The sequence below is a fragment of the Pseudophryne corroboree genome, chromosome 3, assembly GCF_028390025.1.
Source record: "Pseudophryne corroboree isolate aPseCor3 chromosome 3, aPseCor3.hap2, whole genome shotgun sequence".
Lineage (NCBI taxonomy): Eukaryota > Metazoa > Chordata > Amphibia > Anura > Myobatrachidae > Pseudophryne > Pseudophryne corroboree.
In genome coordinates, this window is record NC_086446.1 from 349,445,881 (window position 1) to 349,463,103 (window position 17,223).

Here is a 17,223-nt window from a genome sequence, read left to right on the forward strand (position 1 = left end):
ATTATGGTCATAATTTGAGCCGTTGGAGTAAAAGGCCTATCTCTGTAGGAGAGAGGATCACAGCATAAGATTGGTACATCAGTTGGTACCAGCCAAATCTGGGGAAATGTTAGCCCCAAACAATAGCTTTCAGTATTACTAGATGTACAGTTTTGTTATGACATTATTCTGCAAATGCAGATCCTAATCATCATCAGCTGACCTACCTTAATGCACAGCTCTTAAGCTGGGTACACACTAAATGATGTGTACCTAGCGTGATATTGGCGGTGACGGACATACACACTTGTCTGTGTCGAGAGCAACGACGAGGGGGGGGGGGGGTTGGGGAGCAGGATCATGCTGTAATCGGCAGCATGGCGTCGCTAGCGACATCCAAAGATTGAGCTGCATGTACTTATGATGGGGGATGTCGCTAGCAACCCGCAGGAGCTCACGTGGGTGAATTTAGTAATCTACGATCAGCTTCCCTGACATGCTGGGGGACGCCCAGCGGAGGGCTAGTCTGCCCCGCATGTCAGGCCCTACCCCGTCACACAAGTACAAAAGCCATGCAGTGCTTTTGTACTTGAAGAGTAGCTCCCCACCAGCGCAGCTCCTGCGCGCTGACAAGGAGTTACCCATTGCTGTGAGGGTCGCAGAGGCTGCATGTGACGTCACGCAGCCGCTGCACACCGCCCCCCTAACGGTCCGGGCATGCCTGCATTGCCCGCGCCGCACCCCCTAAGCGGCGCTCAAATGCCACCAGCCTGCCCCCCTCCAGCTCAGCGACCGCCTCTGCCTGTTAAACAGGCAGAGGCGATCGCAGGGCTAAGACAGCCGTCGGCTGTCTGGCAAGTGCCGGCGCACTGGGGCACCGGCGCATGTGCAGTTCAGACCTGATCGCTTCTGTGCTAAAAAGGCACAGCAGCAATCAGGTCTGAATTAGGCTCCACATCGCTAATGATCTAGTGGGTACCCCCTGACCATAAAACACATTTGTTGTAATTAATGGTTGTTATTGGCAAATTCATTTAAAAAGTCATCCAGTGTGTACCCAGCTTTTTAGTTTCCCTACTTAGATATTTGTGTAAGGTACAGTATGCTTTTATCTCACTAATACTGTGCACTTTATTTTGAGCACACTTATGTGAAACACTGGGAGAAATAAATGCGATCTTTGTGTTCTGCTGCCAAGGTACACTCCACTAGTATACAGAGTAGTGACATGTTTAGTACACAAACAGTACAACTGACGTGTACCGCAAACTAATCTAACAAGTGATCACAATATTGGAATCGGTCTGTTGGAATTAAAATCTGGTCAGACCAGGAAACAATAAGTGATCCTTTTACTTTCAGATGTAGTTGGTGCCTCATGCCTCAGTGTTGTTAATTCCTAGTGAATAGGATCTATTCCCATGGATATAGGTTCAGCTCACAACATTCCTGCCTCTACTTTGTGTAGGGAAATGTAGGTGACAGAGAATGAAAGGGCATGCTGAGCCTTTTAGTGCCACGATACCTGGCACAGGTTTTCTTAGCCTGCTGTATGTAATTATTCAGCTGGATCGTGTTGTTTGCATAAGACACAGGTCTATAATACCAGTCGTACTAGGGAGAGAGAAATAGTCATGTGTCAGGGAAAGAGGACGGGACAGAAAGGCTAACAGGGAAATAGAGAAAAGCCAAGGGGATATGTAGACAAAGGTGCTGTGTGCAGAGAACTCCAAAGACTTAACAGAGGACAGATCAGGAGGTACTCTTTCTGTACAAACTGGTTATATGTGAGGGTGAGAGAAGACACACTAGTATAGGGCAGAGGGAGGTACCAAGGTCATAAAGTGAGAGGAAAGGGGGGGTCAAAAAGAGTGAGGAGAGTAAAGGAATAACATACAGTGCATCAGAGAGGGGGATAGCAAGGAGGAGAAAGCAGAACCACAGGAGGTAAACAGCTCATGGTGAGTGACAGAAGGACACAGAGAGCAGACTTCTGAGAATCTAAAGACAGTCAGACTTCTGATAATTTGCAGTCAGGATGAGCTCTGGGACTCCACAAGGACTGCACTCCAGCCTCTCTCAGACAAACCCAAAAATGGAGCCCAAGGGAAGAAAGAAGATCCAGTTTTCAGTGGCTGTGCCTCCCGACCAACTAGACCCTCGGGCAGTGGAGATGGTGAGTACCTAAGACTGCGCCACAAAGTTCATCAGTATAACTGGCTGACTAACCCTTTAGCCGTCAGGGTTGCTTAGCATTTTAAATTTTCTGATCTTCAAGTCTTCACAGTCCACCCATATATCTTGTTCAGAGATAAGCTTAGAAGTGTCATGTCTTCTTCATATGTGCATGCCAACTGTATATACTATGTATTCACATAATCCAATTCTTATTTAAGTTATATGCTTATTCTCTGGTAATTATAAATTAGTATGTGTTCTGTTAAATTGCAAACAGTTCCATTATGATCATGTTTGGTTACAATATCTTGACGAGTGCTGTGGAGCATCTAGGTACGCTTAGAGCTTAGCAGTGATAAGAGCGGAGAAGTGAGCCAGTGGAGATGTGCCCAAGGCAACCAATCAGCACTAAAGTAACATCTATAATTTGCATACTATAAAATTATACAGAGCTGCTGATTGGTTGATGGGGCAACTTCTCCACTGGCTTACGTCTCCGCTCTTATCACTGCTTAGTAAATGTCCCCCACAGACTGATGATCCTGCCTAGCTCCAGAGGGGTCACAGAAGTTATACTAATATGTGCGTATTGTAAGCGTCTAAGGTCGCTTCTTGTCACACTTCATAAATCTCATTTTTACATGCACATTGTATGTGAGAACCTCAGAAGTTTACTTTTCTGAATAGACTGTACATTCTAAAGGATAACTCCATATAAATATAATATATCGTTTTATCACACATGCTGCCAAGTTGGTGAACCATGGGGGTCCTGTACCGGTTGGTTCTAAATCGGAGTGGGAGAAGGGACCTTCTGACGTCACAAGGGGACGAGACACGTCACCAGGGGGAGGAGCTACAGCCGAACAGGGTACCTGAAAAGTATGCTTGCCACCTGATTACTAAAGGTAGTAGTTGGTGGCGTGGATAGTAGAGGAACTGTCCCACTGGCCTAGCTCCTCCCCCTTGTGTCGTGGCTCCTCCCCCTGATGTAAAAGGTCCCTTAGGCCACTTGAATCTAGCATCTACCGTCCTGTACCAGCAACCTGTGCAGTTTGTGAAAATGACCTCTGACAGGTGGCAACCAGAGGAGGATGAAACTGCATAGCTTATAATAGAGCAGATGAATCTGTACAGCCACAGCTCTGTCCGCACAAGGCCTATGGGCCTAATTCAGAGATCTATACAAACTTAATGATTTACGTACATCTCCGATGGTGTAAAGGGCCCCATACACTAGAGCGATAATGCCCGATTCCATCCGATTTCAGGCATTCGGCCCGATATATCGGATGAAATCGGGCATTTTGGAGATGTTTCCGATCCGATCTGATGCGCGTTCCCGTGAGCATCGGATCGGATCCTCCAGATTGAATGTGCTGCACATTCAATCAGGTCCGACCTGGGGGCATGGCTGGGATCGCCCAAGATACATCGTATGCAAAAGGACAGCATACAATGTATCTTGGCCGATCCTGCCCGGGGTGATCGCCTGCGACATGTGGTCGCATAAGTGTATGGGGCCATTTAGTTATGCGCATGTGTAGAGGGTTACTCAGATGACTGATGTTCCCGCAGATGATCTGATGCTGCGTCTTCAGACGCATAAGCGTATCACACAAGCATACAGAAGGATCCTATTTACACAATACGCCTTCTGCAGCTTTAGCATATTATCGTGGGCCTAATTCAGGTCCGGTCGTGCACAAAAGAGTCCTGAGACATAGGACGCAGAGCGGCAGAAGACTGTCAGATATTGAGAGTCTGCTGCTATCTGGGGGGGCGGGGAGGGGGCAGTGATGGCATCAGTTTAGAAAACGTGGTGGGAAGAGGTCAGGGATCTCCGTCGTAGTATGGAGATTACCTGGCATTACCTGGCATCCAATGGTGACTGAGTGATCCAGTGCTGAGTCCTAGGACACAGGTGAGATAACTACTGCAGCAGGAGGCATCTGCTTGTAATAGACGCCTCCTGCTGCATTGCCATACAGCGCTATCACTGCTGCTTCCAAGGAAGTGATAGCAACTCCAACCACATATGAATCAGGCCCAGTAACTACCCCTGAAGATGCAGCTGTTGCGCAAATAGCATCCATCTCTGAATCAGACCCTGTGTTAGAAACTGATACAGCGTGTTTGAACTGTTTCCAATTGTAAAGTCTGGGAGAAAAAGTAATTACAGCGCTGACTGGGATGGCTTCTCCTGAATTAAATGGGTCCTTATTCTGAAAATAAGGTGCTGTCAGTAAACTAATTCATGTTTGTACACACATGCAATTGCAATTTTCCAGGCTACGGAGCTGCTAATGTTAGCAAGTGAAGCTGCAGCTCAGAAATGAAAAGAGAGGCCCACCTGAGCCATTGCAAACTCATGCGCAATTGCACACCTCCCAACATTCATGGCCAGTGCATCAGGACCCTTGGCACACCTACGGCGCGCCCGCGGCCTCGAAGGGGGTGGAGCCTCAGGGAATGGGGCAGAGCTTCACTGCACCTCTGTTCTCGTCACTGTGGGCATGACCCCAGACTCTCCCTGCACTGTTGTGCTCATGCGCATAGCATCTATTTACCCGCTGCTCTGCTATACAGATCGGCGGTGAGCTACGGTGTGTGTTCCCCCAAACTGCTCCACCACCACAGGACATTGCAGCCTGCGTCTAGGACAGTCCTAGGAAAATGGGACTGTCCCGCTGAATGTGGGACCGTTGGGAGGTATGCAATTGCGTACACATTTGCCGCCTATAAGCAAATGCAAGGAACATCGGGTCTAATGTTGGACTATGGCTATGCAGACTGGACACAGCAGCATACTTACAGTACCTATTCTCCCAGAAGTTGCGGGAGACTCACGATTTTCGGATAGTCCCCGCACCCCTGGAAAAGTGGGTAGGATAGGCAGATACTGCAGGGAATATTGGCTCAAAGTCAAGGTGGCGGTCATTTTAGCACAGACTCTAGCACTTCAGCACAGAAATTTACTGTCATGGGGGTGGGGTCTAATGAAGCGGATGTCCATCCCTGCCCCCATCCCCGCTACTCTGCCCCCTCCCCCCTTCCAAAGTCCCCAGCTGCTTCTCCCCTCCATGCTTCTCCCGGAGAGGATTATTAAAATTTCAGCAAGTATGCACAGCAGTAGCGGCTCAGGTGCCATGTGTTTGCACGTATGAGTTTGAAGCTGACGGCAGATACACGCCCCGAAACGGCCATGACATGCCTGCATATTTCCAACCACTCCCTGTAAGCTCCCCGTTAACACCTCCAAATGGTCTCTTCCTGACAGTCACTTTTTCATGAAATCCATTTTGCAAGTGGGATCACAGCAGCACCTTGGTGCATGCGCATTGCGATCGCAGCATCATGCGCAGTCTGACGATAATCGCTCCATTGCATAAACATCGGCCCTTACGTGCACACATGAATTAGGACCTTAGTTTTGATTAGTCTTTAACCTCTTAAACCATGTTTTCATACTTCAGCATGTTATTTACCCATGTGCAGGGCTCTCAGCTTGTCAAGTTTCCTTATCAAATGCAGTACATTATGTACTTCCTAATAGTCTGCATCACCTATGCAGTGCATTCAGCGCCTCATGTTTGTCTCGTTGATTTATGTAGCATTAGCAGTCCTCAGCTGTCTACTTGCAGAGATTCAGTTCTTCTCACAAGCAGTACATTTTAAATCCCTTCTATGCAATGAAAAGAACACCAGTGCAGGTTACGAAATACATGACGTAGTTTATAAACTGCACTTGTGTCCTTTTTATTCTGTGAGTCTATGTAGAAACTGGAGAAGACCAGATTTATATTCTGCAGACTTGGGCAATAAGTGATCTTGCGTCATATTTAATTTGGAAAACGTCCTGCTGGGCCATGCCGATTAATCAGTGGCACACGCAGCAGTATTTTGAGATTATCAGCGTACCAGAGTGTGCGGTCTTCAATTAAATCCTGAATAAAGGACATGTGCAGTTAGGGTTGCCAAATTGTCCCTTTACTAAAGGACCCAGTATACAGGTTCTGTAACTGGCTGACTTCAAGTCTGCATTACACCTGGTGTAATTCATATGTGTCCCTACTCTCCCAAATTTTCAGGTAGTCCTCCGAACCCCAGGAAAAGTGGGCGGATCTCTTGCATCCAGCCCACTTCCTAGGGAAGTGGACAGGATGGAGAGATAATCCCAGGGTTTGTAGGGAGGGGTTAAAGTGCTGCAAACTCAATATCCGTCTGCACTAATTGGGGTTCCTGGTCATGTTACGTAAAAAACTACAACAAAAAAGTTTAAAAATGTCATCTCGACCTTTTTTTTTGTGTCGACCTGCCCCATGTCAACAATTTTAACGTGTCAACCTTTGTTCCTGTGTCAACCATGTCAATGTCGACCAATAGTGGTCGACCTATTGACTGTTGACATAATGCAATTCAACCCATTGATCCATAACCTTGCCAAGCCCTCCTGCTCAACTGTAGCAGTTTCCTGCTTACGTAGGCCACAACATGCTCCTGCCCAATTGGCCCCTCCTGGCTCATATTGTGGCTTGTACCTTAGCCTATTGCATGTGCCAACTCACAAGCATTCAGATAATAGACAGAGGTTCTGATACAAGACAAATTATATCTCTTTCAGACTGCCTGAGGCGGGTCGCACACGGGAGCCTGACAAGGGAGCTCCCAGCATGTGACCCGCCTCAGGCTCCCTTCCGCCGCTGACTGCATATTGCCGGGTTGGTGACGTCAGCGGTGACGCCCGTACACAGAGAGTGAACGGAAAACGGGTCGCCACAACCCGGCTCCCATTCACACTGCACAGTGAGCAGGCTTGAAGACGTGTTGAACCCTGGGTTGAAATACCGGGTCACTCGACTCGGTATTTCAACCCTTGCACCTTTCAGACCGCACCTGAACATGGGTTATCCGCATTCATGTGCCAATAACCCGTGTTCAGTGGTGGCGGTCTGAAAGGGATATAACAAACCAGAAGTTGCCAGATGAGCAGGGGCACCATGTGTTAACTACTTAGAAGAGTCTCTTCGTCAAATCTGTCAGGAATTTGTCTCTGGGTGGTGGTGGGTAGGGTACAGTGCGTGTCTGACTGCCTCTACCTTTTACAGTAACACTGTAATATATATATATATATACATATATTCATTTATATATATATATATATATATATACATATATTCATTTATATATATATATATATATACTGTATATTCATATAAACTGTATATATATATATATATATATAAATATATATATATACACTAGGTGATTCATCGCGCCCTACGGGTGCTTTTCATACCGTCGTAAGGGGCTACGCCCCCTTAACCCTTACACACCCTTGTGGCATGCAATATTTTTATTATATGGAGTATTACCTCCAATCATAATTGTGTGAGTGGTTAAATTTTGCACAGACAAAGGGCATGCGATGGTTAAGGGGTCGAAGCCCCTTGCAACGTGAACAGTGCACGCCGAGCCTGATGAATCACCTAGCAGGTGCTGTGGTTGGGGGAGTGGCGGGTGCGGGGGAGACGCGGATGGGGTCCGAGGGTGCCACGGGTGGGGGAGGGGTGGTTGCGGGGGTGCTGTGGGTGGGGAAGGGGGTCTGGAGCCACTGCGGGTTCTGGAGGGGGGTGTATGGGTGCTGAGGATGGGGGCCGGAGGTACTGCAAGTGGGGGAGGGGCGGGTAATGCTTCTCCTGCTTCTCCTCCTGGAAGCAGCTAAGCTGCTGTCCTCCCTTTGGCAGTGGCTCTCCCAGAGACTCGCACAGCAGCCAAGCAGCCAGTCACTATTGTTAGCGCCGGTGTCCCAATGCGCTGCATTACAGGGAAGAAGATGCACTCAATAAACTACAGCTCCCAGCAGCCCTAAGGGCCGGAATGCTTTGGCGCTAAGGGCTGCTGGGAGCTGTAGTTTATTTAGTGCGTCTACTTCCCTGTAATGTAGCTTGTTGGGACACCAGTGCTAACAATAGTGACTGACTGGCAGAACTGACTGACTCGCTGAATCAATGTAAAAGGTGAGAGTGCTGTGCAGTGTCAGTGATACTGCACACCCACTGCACTGCACAGCACTGTCACCTTTTACATTGGTTCAGCGTCCAGACATTACCCTCCGCGATATCACCCACTCTATCCGTTACATTAGCCATCTCGGGGCTTCCAGGCCGGCAGCCCAGGTGCTGTGTTGCGGAGTCAGGGCCTCTGGGGATCTGGGCGCGGCTGTGGCGGGGAGGCACGTCTGTAACATCACGCGCAGAGGAGGCTCCGGGGCTCAGAGCGTATGCGGCACAGAGAGGGCTATGAAAGCCTTCCGCTGCGCCGCTTTCATACACATCTATGCCGGTGGCCGCAGCAGCTTTTGTTCCACCTGCACCGCGGCTAGGGAGTGGGGATTGTTGATAGCGGAGGGGGCAGATGGACTGGCAGCAAGACATAGGATGCTGCAGTAAAAGTTTTTTTTTCCCCTATCTACAGCGCAGAAACTTGCTGCAGATGCAGTGGCATACCCTCCAACTGTACCTTTTTGGCAGCTACACTACCTCCTTTTTTTATGATCTGTACCGATTTTTGGCTCTCCAAACTTCCATTGAAAGTATGGGAAAAGCGGTGTGGCCACGCCCCCTTTTCGAATTTGTCCCGATTTTTATGCGTAAATTGTTGGAGGGTATGTTGCTGCAGATGCGGTGGGCTTATTTTGGAGTGTTGGCACAGCTCCATCAGCCCCATTGTTAATCCTGCTCTGGGAACACACAGCAGCCAAAGGGCAGAGCTTCCCATTGGATGTAACCTGTGTGGGAGGGTGTTTCTCGCCCAATCAGCTGTGGACTGGGTGTGATAGACCTGCTGCTAACCCAATGAGAGCTCCTAGCCATGCCCAGTGTTAGACACACAGGCACAGAGTCACGGATCTGGGCTATTATATAGGAGATCTATATTACCATATGATTGCCTCTGCCTTTGACCCTGCATTCACTTCACACAGCAGTGTAGTGAGCGATCAACTAGATTTGGCATGCATGCATGCCAAATATAGAGTCAGCGATAGCTATCGCTATAGGCAGGGTGGTCTTCTGTATGCCGGCGGTCGGGCTCCCGGCGCTCAGTATACCGGCGCCGGGAGCCCGACAGCCGGCATACCGGCACTTATTTTCCCTCGTGGGGGTCCACGACCCCCATAGAGGGAGAATAAAATAGTGTGGAGCGCGTAGCGCGCCACCGTGCCCGTAGCGTGCGCAGCGAGCCCGCAAGGGGCTCATTTGCGCTCGCCACACTGTCAGTAAAGCCGGCGGTCGGGCTCCCGGTGCCGGTATGCTGATCGCCGGGAGCCCGACCGCCGGCCAGCCGTAGTGAACCCCTATAGGCATACACACAGAGAGACCCGTACTTAATTTCTAAGCAATCTAGTTAGATTGCTTAGAATTTAAGCACGGATTTCTCTGTTTATATCCGCCTTTACTCTCTCTGCACATGTTATATCTGCCTCACCTGCAGTGCACATGGTTTTGTGGTTTTGCCCATTAAAGAAAAATGTTGCTTTTGCGATCAGGTCTGAAATAGGCACCTTGTATGCTGTCCCCTCTGAGCAAGAAAGAAGGGTCTTTGTCTTCAAGACCAACAGGAATATGACACAAGTATTCCCGTTCTCCGCTTGTCCTGGTTTGAGCCCAGCATCGCAAAGCTCTACCATCGGTTAACTACCGTTCCAGGCAGTGCCGTTTCTTGCGGCGGGCGAGCCGTGCAACCGCACGGGGCGCCCGCCGCGGCACTTCCTGAGCACTTTCAAACCCCCCTCCCCTCTCCTCCCGAGTGCCCAGCTCGGGGGGGTGGGATTTCGCGGAATGACGCATTTGCGTCGTGACGTCACGACGCAATCGCGTCATTCCACGAAACCCCGCCCCCCGAGCTGGGCACTTGGGAGGAGGGAGAAGGGGGAGCCAAGACGGCCAGCGCTGCGCAGACGAGGGAGAGGCGGCTGAAGAGCGGGAAGAACCGCTTCAAATGTAAGTCAGCCCCTCTCCCTCTCTCTCTCTCTCCCTCCCCCCCCCCCCCCACCTGCCGTACTGTGTAAAATGGGGACACCTGTCTGCCGGAATGTGTAAAATAGGGACACTTGTCTGCCGGAATGTGTAAAATGGGGACACCTGTCTGCCGGAATGTGTAAAATGGGGACACTTGCCTGCCGGAATGTGTAAAATGGGGACACTTGCCTGCCGGAATGTGTAAAATAGGGACACTTGTCTGCCGGAATGTGTAAAATGGGGACACCTGTCTGCCAGAATGTGTAAAATGGGGACACTTGCCTGCCGGAATGTGTAAAATAGGGACACTTGCCTGCCGGAATGTGTAAAATGGGGGCACGTGCCTGCCGCAATGTGTAAAATGGGGACACTTGCCTGCCATGCTGTGTAAAATGGGGGCACGTGCCTGCCGCAATGTGTAAAATGGGGACACTTGCCTGCCGTACTGTGTAAAATGGGGGCACGTGCCTGCCACAATGTGTAAAATGGGGACACTTTCCTGCCGCAATGTGTAAAATGGGGACACTTTCCTGCCGCAATGTGTAAAATGTGAACACTTGCCTGCCGTACTGTGTAAAATGGGGGCACGTGCCTGCCGCAATGTGTAAAATGGGGACACTTTCCCGCCGCAATGTGTAAAATGGGGACACTTTCCTGCCGCAATGTGTAAAATGGGGACACTTTCCTGCCGCAATGTGTAAAATGTGAACACTTGCCTGCCGTACTGTGTAAAATGGAGGCACGTGCCTGCCGCAATGTGTAAAATGGGGACACTTTCCTGCCGCAATGTGTAAAATGGGGGCACGTGCCTGCCGCAATGTGTAAAATGGGGACACTTGCCTACCGTGCTGTGTAAAATGGGGACACTTGCCTGCCGTGCTGTGTAAAATGGGGTCGCGTGCCTGCTGTAATGTGTAAAATGAGGACTTTTTTTTTTTTTTTTTATCGTGTGGTGGCCGTGATGATGAGATCAGATGAGGCCACACCCATCTTAACAAAGCCACGCCCGTTTTAATGAGGTCACGCCCCCTTGCCGGGAGCGCGCGCGCCTTCGGCACGTGCATACTTTTCCTCTTTATATCTATGGGGGGGGGGGGGGGGGGCATTTTTTCTTATGTGAATGGGGGGGGGGGGCGCATTTTTAAATCTCGCACTGGGAGCCAAATTGGCTAGAAACGGCCCTGGTTCCAGGCCCTGGTATAGGTCAGTGACAAGGGGGGGGGTCAACCGATGCCAGGCAGGAGGTGTGTCAGCAGCGTGTTGGCGCAAAACAGCAGAAGCAATATTCAGGTGTCGATAGTAGAAGCATAAGCAATAACGTAGTTCCAGGTGCCACATGGCAGGAACTTGGTGGTGGCAGCAACATACCCACCCACTGCACTGTGGGTGGAGACAGTAAGAGGCGGTTACAGATGGAAAGAGAGAATCCCCTATTGGCCAGGCCCGTGTGACCCTAACCCAATCTGTGTTTGCCTGGCACAGGCAGCGATGGCGCATCCAGTCACACACTTTTGTTATTGTATAGTGCAGTGGTTCCCAAACTTCCTTGAATCACGGCGCCCTAGAGTATCAGCATTTATTTCACGGCACCCCTAGGATACATTACTGATGAAAAAAAATATTAAGTAAATAGTGCCTACCTGTCATCCTTAGTTTTAGTTATGTGGTTGTGTACAGTTGTGCTTCTGATTCTCTGCGTTTTATGATTGGCAGTCACTAACACTGGTTTTGCCTATCACTTTGATCATAACTAATTTGATGTGGTCCTGGACCACCAACCAGAGTCACCCCTGGAAGAGCACTGCGGCACCCCAGGGTGCCTAGGCACACAGTTTGGTAAACACTGGTAAAGTGTTATCCAAAACGGTAAGGATATATCTCTTCCTTGATCTACTGAGTACAGAGATAACTTACTATGGTCCATGAACATTTGTTTAAAAGCTTTCTTGAATTTTGGCAAGGACCCGAGAGCAGTATGAGCACTGGGGTGCCCAAGTCACTGGCATTCCAGGCAAGAAACAGTTCTGTGTGAGGTAGCTTAGTGTTCAGTATCTCCCCTGGTGCCCAGCTAAAGTCATATTCTGGCAACTGAAAGCAGTTGTACTCGAAAGCTCTCTGGAACAACCTGCTAAACATGTTCCCTAACCCTGGCCCCTGACAGCTTTGTGCCTTATGCCTTTCAGAAATAGGTCAGAGAGCTGAGCTTCCCTGAACTCCTTCTTCTGGTCCTCACTCTCATAAGCTGGGACACTACAGAGGGATCTTTGTTGGTACAATTAGGGTCAGTCAGGATGGGACCAGTAATAAGAATGTCATTGTGTTTTTCCGCTCCTCACCATAGAAGCTGGGCAACTCCAATGAGTTGGAGCAAACATCCCTTTATTGCTAGGTAGTCTTGCCAAAGGCAAAATACGTGCTGAGTAGCTGTGTAGATGTAGTAGCTGTGGTGTTTTTCTCTGGGTTGGTTGATGCGGCGGTTGTCTGTCATGGCATCTACCAGGACCATAGCATTTGAGAGGCCACCCTTGAAGGCAGTACCTCGTAGCTCCCAGTTTAGGGATAACTTTGCCATGGGTACCTCTCACTCCAGTCAGTCTGCATGGTAACTCTACAGTGCAATCCTACATTATGCAACAGAGTCAAGGTGTGGATTCACTCCAATGATTGAGACATCAGTGTCTCTCAGTCATTCTCTCTGCAGGTGTAACACCATAGTTGCCTACCCTCCCGCATACTGCGCGAGACTCCCGATTCACACTAGAGTCTCCTGCTGCCCCGCAAAGCTTAACCTAAACCGCATATTCCCCACTGCCCCGCCAGTAATCCGACCTGCAGGAGAGGAGCGACCATCCCCACGCTCTGCTGCTTAGCTTAGGCTGGAAGTCTGCTTACTTTCACTTCCTGCTTAGTCTGCTGAGCTGCAGTGCACTGCCAGACAGAGAGCCCTGAGGGAGAAGCAACAGAAGGACCTACCCAGCCACCACACACTGACAGCATGGGAGGGACACATGAGGTAAGAGCTGGATCATACTTGCCTACCCTCCCCGGAGTGGCCGACAGGCTCCCGAAAATCGGGGTGCCCCCCCCCCCCCTCCAGAGAAGTGTGAAAGTCTCCCGACTCCAGTGCTGTTTTCTCGGCACTATCTAGTAGCGGGGGCGTGGCCACAATGACGCAATTGTGATGCCATGCCCCAGATGGCCCACTTCCCCCACCATTTATGTCCTTGGACCGTCCACTTCACCCACTGGCCACTCCCTCATTAGCCTACCACGCTGCCACCTCCCGGAAGAGGATGCAGCAAGGTAGGCACCTGTGAGCTGGATGCGGAGAGAGGCAAAAGCATGGAGAAGGGAGGCTGCTAAAACCAGTGCCGTAACTAGACATCTTAGCACTGTGTGCAAGGAACAGCATCGGCGCCCCCCCCTCCCATATACAAAACAGGGCCAGTGCGCGCCTCAGGCGCGTGTCAAAAACATAGGAGCATGGCCACAGAGCTCCCTTTTACCCATTATGGCAGCATAGCCCCCCTTTTTTATACATTAGGCAGGCAGAGTCCCCTTTTTTACACATTCCAACGGCAGAGTCCCCCTTTTTTTTAATATGTATTTATTGAGAAGGAATACATAATAAGAGTACAAGTCGTAAGTCATAATGCTTAAAAGAACATTAACCACTGCAATGTACAGAAATCGTTAAAAGAAGAGCAAAACAAAAAGTTTGAAATATCATAAACAGGGTTATGAGGGCCATCAACCATACAGTTCAATTATTAAGAAGCAATATCAGTCAGACAATTTAAAAGGGTGGTGAGCCTAGGGTGAGAGATTCCGTATTATACCATGTTGTTAATCTAACTACTTTGCGCACATAGTCCTTGGTGGTAGTGGGCAGCGTGAGCAGGTAGGGCAACCAAATGGCAAAGAATTTTGGGGGACGGGACTCTACGTCTAGGGAACAATCTACCCAATCCATTTGATAGAGGTAGGTTAGACGTGATAACATGAGGGAAAGGGGTATCGGTTCCGAGTGTATCCATTGGGATAAGATTGTTTTCTTAGCGGCCACGCGGGCCAACAATAATTTTGTCCCTTTAGAATATGGGGGATCCTGAGCATTTATACAGTTCCAAAAAGCCCAAACCATAGTAATGTTGAAAGAAATATGAAGTTCCACATTAATGTATGTTTGGACTACAGTCCAGAATGTTTGCACCACTAGGCACGCCCAGAGACAATGAATAATATCGGCTTCAGGGGAATTGCATTTAAAACATAGAGAATTATCAGATACTCCAGTAAGGAACCGGAGTCTGGGGGTGTAATACGCTCTATGTAGTATTTTGAAATGCATCTCTGCATAGGAAGATGAAACTAATTGTTTATTTAGTACGCTACACCACCGAATCACTGTTAGAAGATCAGTGTCAGGGAGGGTGTCTGTCCATTTGGCCATCCCAGTTGTGAGCTTAGATAGATCCAACCTCCGCCTAGTATGAGAATAAATTAAAGAAGTGTTATATGGGGCTCCTGGGCACCGCCGCACCAGGCCATCTAGGGGAAAAGTGAGATCAGGGGATCGTAGTCGCGATAATTTGCTAGTAATAAAGCTAGAGTCCCCCTTTTTACACTTTAAGGAGGCAGAGTACCCTTTTTACACATTACGGCAGCAGAGTCCCCTTTTTTACACATTATGGTAGCAGAGCCCACCTTTTTTTACACATTAGGCAGGCAGAGCCCCCCTTTTTACACATTAAGCATGCAGGGTCCACCTTTTTACACATTAGGCAGCAGATTCCCCTTTTTACACATTAGGCAGCAGATTCCCCTTTTTACATATTAGGCAGCAGATTCCCCTTTTTACACATTAGGCAGCAGATTCCCCTTTTTACACATTAGGCAGCAGGGTCTCCTTTTTAAACATAAAGCAGGCAGAGTCTCACTTTACACATTAGGAAGCAAAGTCCCCCTTTTTACATGAATGAGAGAGTGAGAGAGTGTGTGTGTGTGTGTGTGTGTGTGTGTGTGTGTGTGTGTGTGTGTGTGTGTGTGTGAGAGAGAGAGTGAGTGAGTGAGTGAGTGAGTGTGTGTGTGTGTGTGTGTGTGTGTGTGTGTGTGTATTATACTTAACTGTGACCAGCTGGCAGGCCTCTCTTCTCCTTCCTGTCCTCCTCGTCCTCCAGCTTGCAGTTCCTCGCAGTGCAGTCTCTCCCAAGTTGCAGGGGGTGGCAATCCGGCATCCAGAGGTGAACATTTATGTCCCGGGAGTCAGAGCTGCTGCTCCTCCGTCCTCTCTCCCCTGCGGGCGCTCCCCCGGCGTGATACAGTTGCTCCCGGCACCGACAAGTCTGAGACTTCCAGGGGGAAGGTAAGGGAGCCATCGCCACAGTGGCGTGCGGTGAGGTCAGTGGCTGGTGAGGCACTACAGCCATAATGTCCGCCGGATTCTGCCGATGACCCCTACCGCCGCCGAGCCAATGCCCGCTACTGCCTCTGAGCCGATGCCTGCTGCCACCGCCAATGGCTTACAAACTTGCCCACCATCAACTGACCCAGCCCTCCGCCACTAATTTGCATCTCAATCCGATGCCGCCAATGCCCGCTGCCTGCCTGCTCATCATACTTGTGATATATTGTACATTTTTATATAAAAAAAATATATAAATTAGTGTTTGGGACTGGGAAAGGAGTGGGAGGAGGACATAAATGCAATTTTGTTGTCCAGGGCTTCTATTAACTTAATGGAGAAGGGTCTGAATGGGTTAAAAAAAAATGCGTGAGGTCCCCCTTCCTAAGTATAACCAGCCTCGGGCTCCTTGAGCCGGTCCTGGTTGTTTAAATACTGGGAAAAAATTGGACAGGGGTTCCCCGTATTTAGACAACCAGCACCGGGCTCTTAGACCAGTCCTGGTTCCAAAAATATGGGGGACAAAAGATGTAGGGGTCCCCCGTATTTTTAAAACCAGCACTGGGCTCCACTAGCCAGGGACATAATGCTACAGCCGGGGGACACATTTATGTAGGTCCCTGCGGCTGTGGCATTACCCCCCCCAACTAGTTACCCCTGATCGGGGTTCCCTGGAGGAGTGGGGACCCCTTAAATCAAGGGGTCCCCCCCTCCAGGCACCCAAGGGCCAGGGGTGAAGCCCGAGGCTATCCCCAGCACCCCTGGGCGGTGGGTGCTGGGCTGATAGCCATAAGTGTGTAAAAAAAAGAATATTGTTTTTTGTTGTCGAACTACAAGGCCCAGCAAGCCTCCCCCGCTTGCTGGTACTTGGAGAACCTCAAGTACCAGCATGCGGGGAAATAATTGGCCCGCTGGTACCTGTAGTTCTACAACAACAAAAAATACCCAAATAAAAACATAACACACACCGTGAAAGTAAAAATTTATTAAAACACACTTACACACTCACACATACTTACCTACATCCCACGCCGGTCACGTCCACTTGTCCATGTAGAATCCAATAGGTGGTTCCTGTAAAAATGAGAGTGAGATTACTTACCTACATCCCACGCCAGTCACGTCCACTTGTCCAGTAGAATCCAATAGGGCCGGTACCTGTAAAAATGAAAATTATACTTACAAATGAAGTAATCCACAAGAGGAGAGAGAGAGAGAGAGAAATAGAGAGAAATGAATGAATATTATTCACTCGCTGACGCGGAAGGACGTTAGCACAGACAGGGGAGAGTGTTGCTGCTGGCTGGGAGGATGGAGCAGGCGCACCCAATAGTTGTGAGCCTAGTAGCTGTGCCCCCAGTAGTTGTGCCCCTTGTAGCTGTGCCCCCAATAGCTGTGCCCTGAGTAGTTGTGCCCCCTGTCGCAGTGCCCCCAGTCGCTGTGCCCCCTGTAGCTTTGCCCCCAGTAGCTGTGCCCCTTGTAGCTGTGCCCCCTGTAGCTGTGCCCCCAGTAGCTGTGCCCCTTGTGGCTGTGCCCCCAGTAGTTGTGACCCCTGTAACTGTGCCCCCAGTAGCTGTGCCCCCTGTAATTGTGCCCCTTGTAGCTGCGCCCCCAGTCGCTGTGCCCCACTGTAGCTTTGGC

General features: G+C 49.6%; 1 protein-coding gene across 1 annotated transcript in view; it reads left to right on the top strand.

Annotated features, from left to right (window-relative positions):
- The first annotated feature begins 1,474 nt into the window (after positions 1-1,474).
- Positions 1,475-17,223, top strand: part of PPP1R1B (protein phosphatase 1 regulatory inhibitor subunit 1B) — a 129,065-nt gene continuing 113,316 nt past the window's right edge. Inside the window, exon 1 of the mRNA XM_063959730.1 lies at positions 1,475-2,155. Within this exon, the coding sequence (XP_063815800.1) occupies positions 2,018-2,155 (138 nt within the window). The 5' untranslated portion in view covers positions 1,475-2,017. The remainder of the gene's footprint in view (positions 2,156-17,223) is intronic.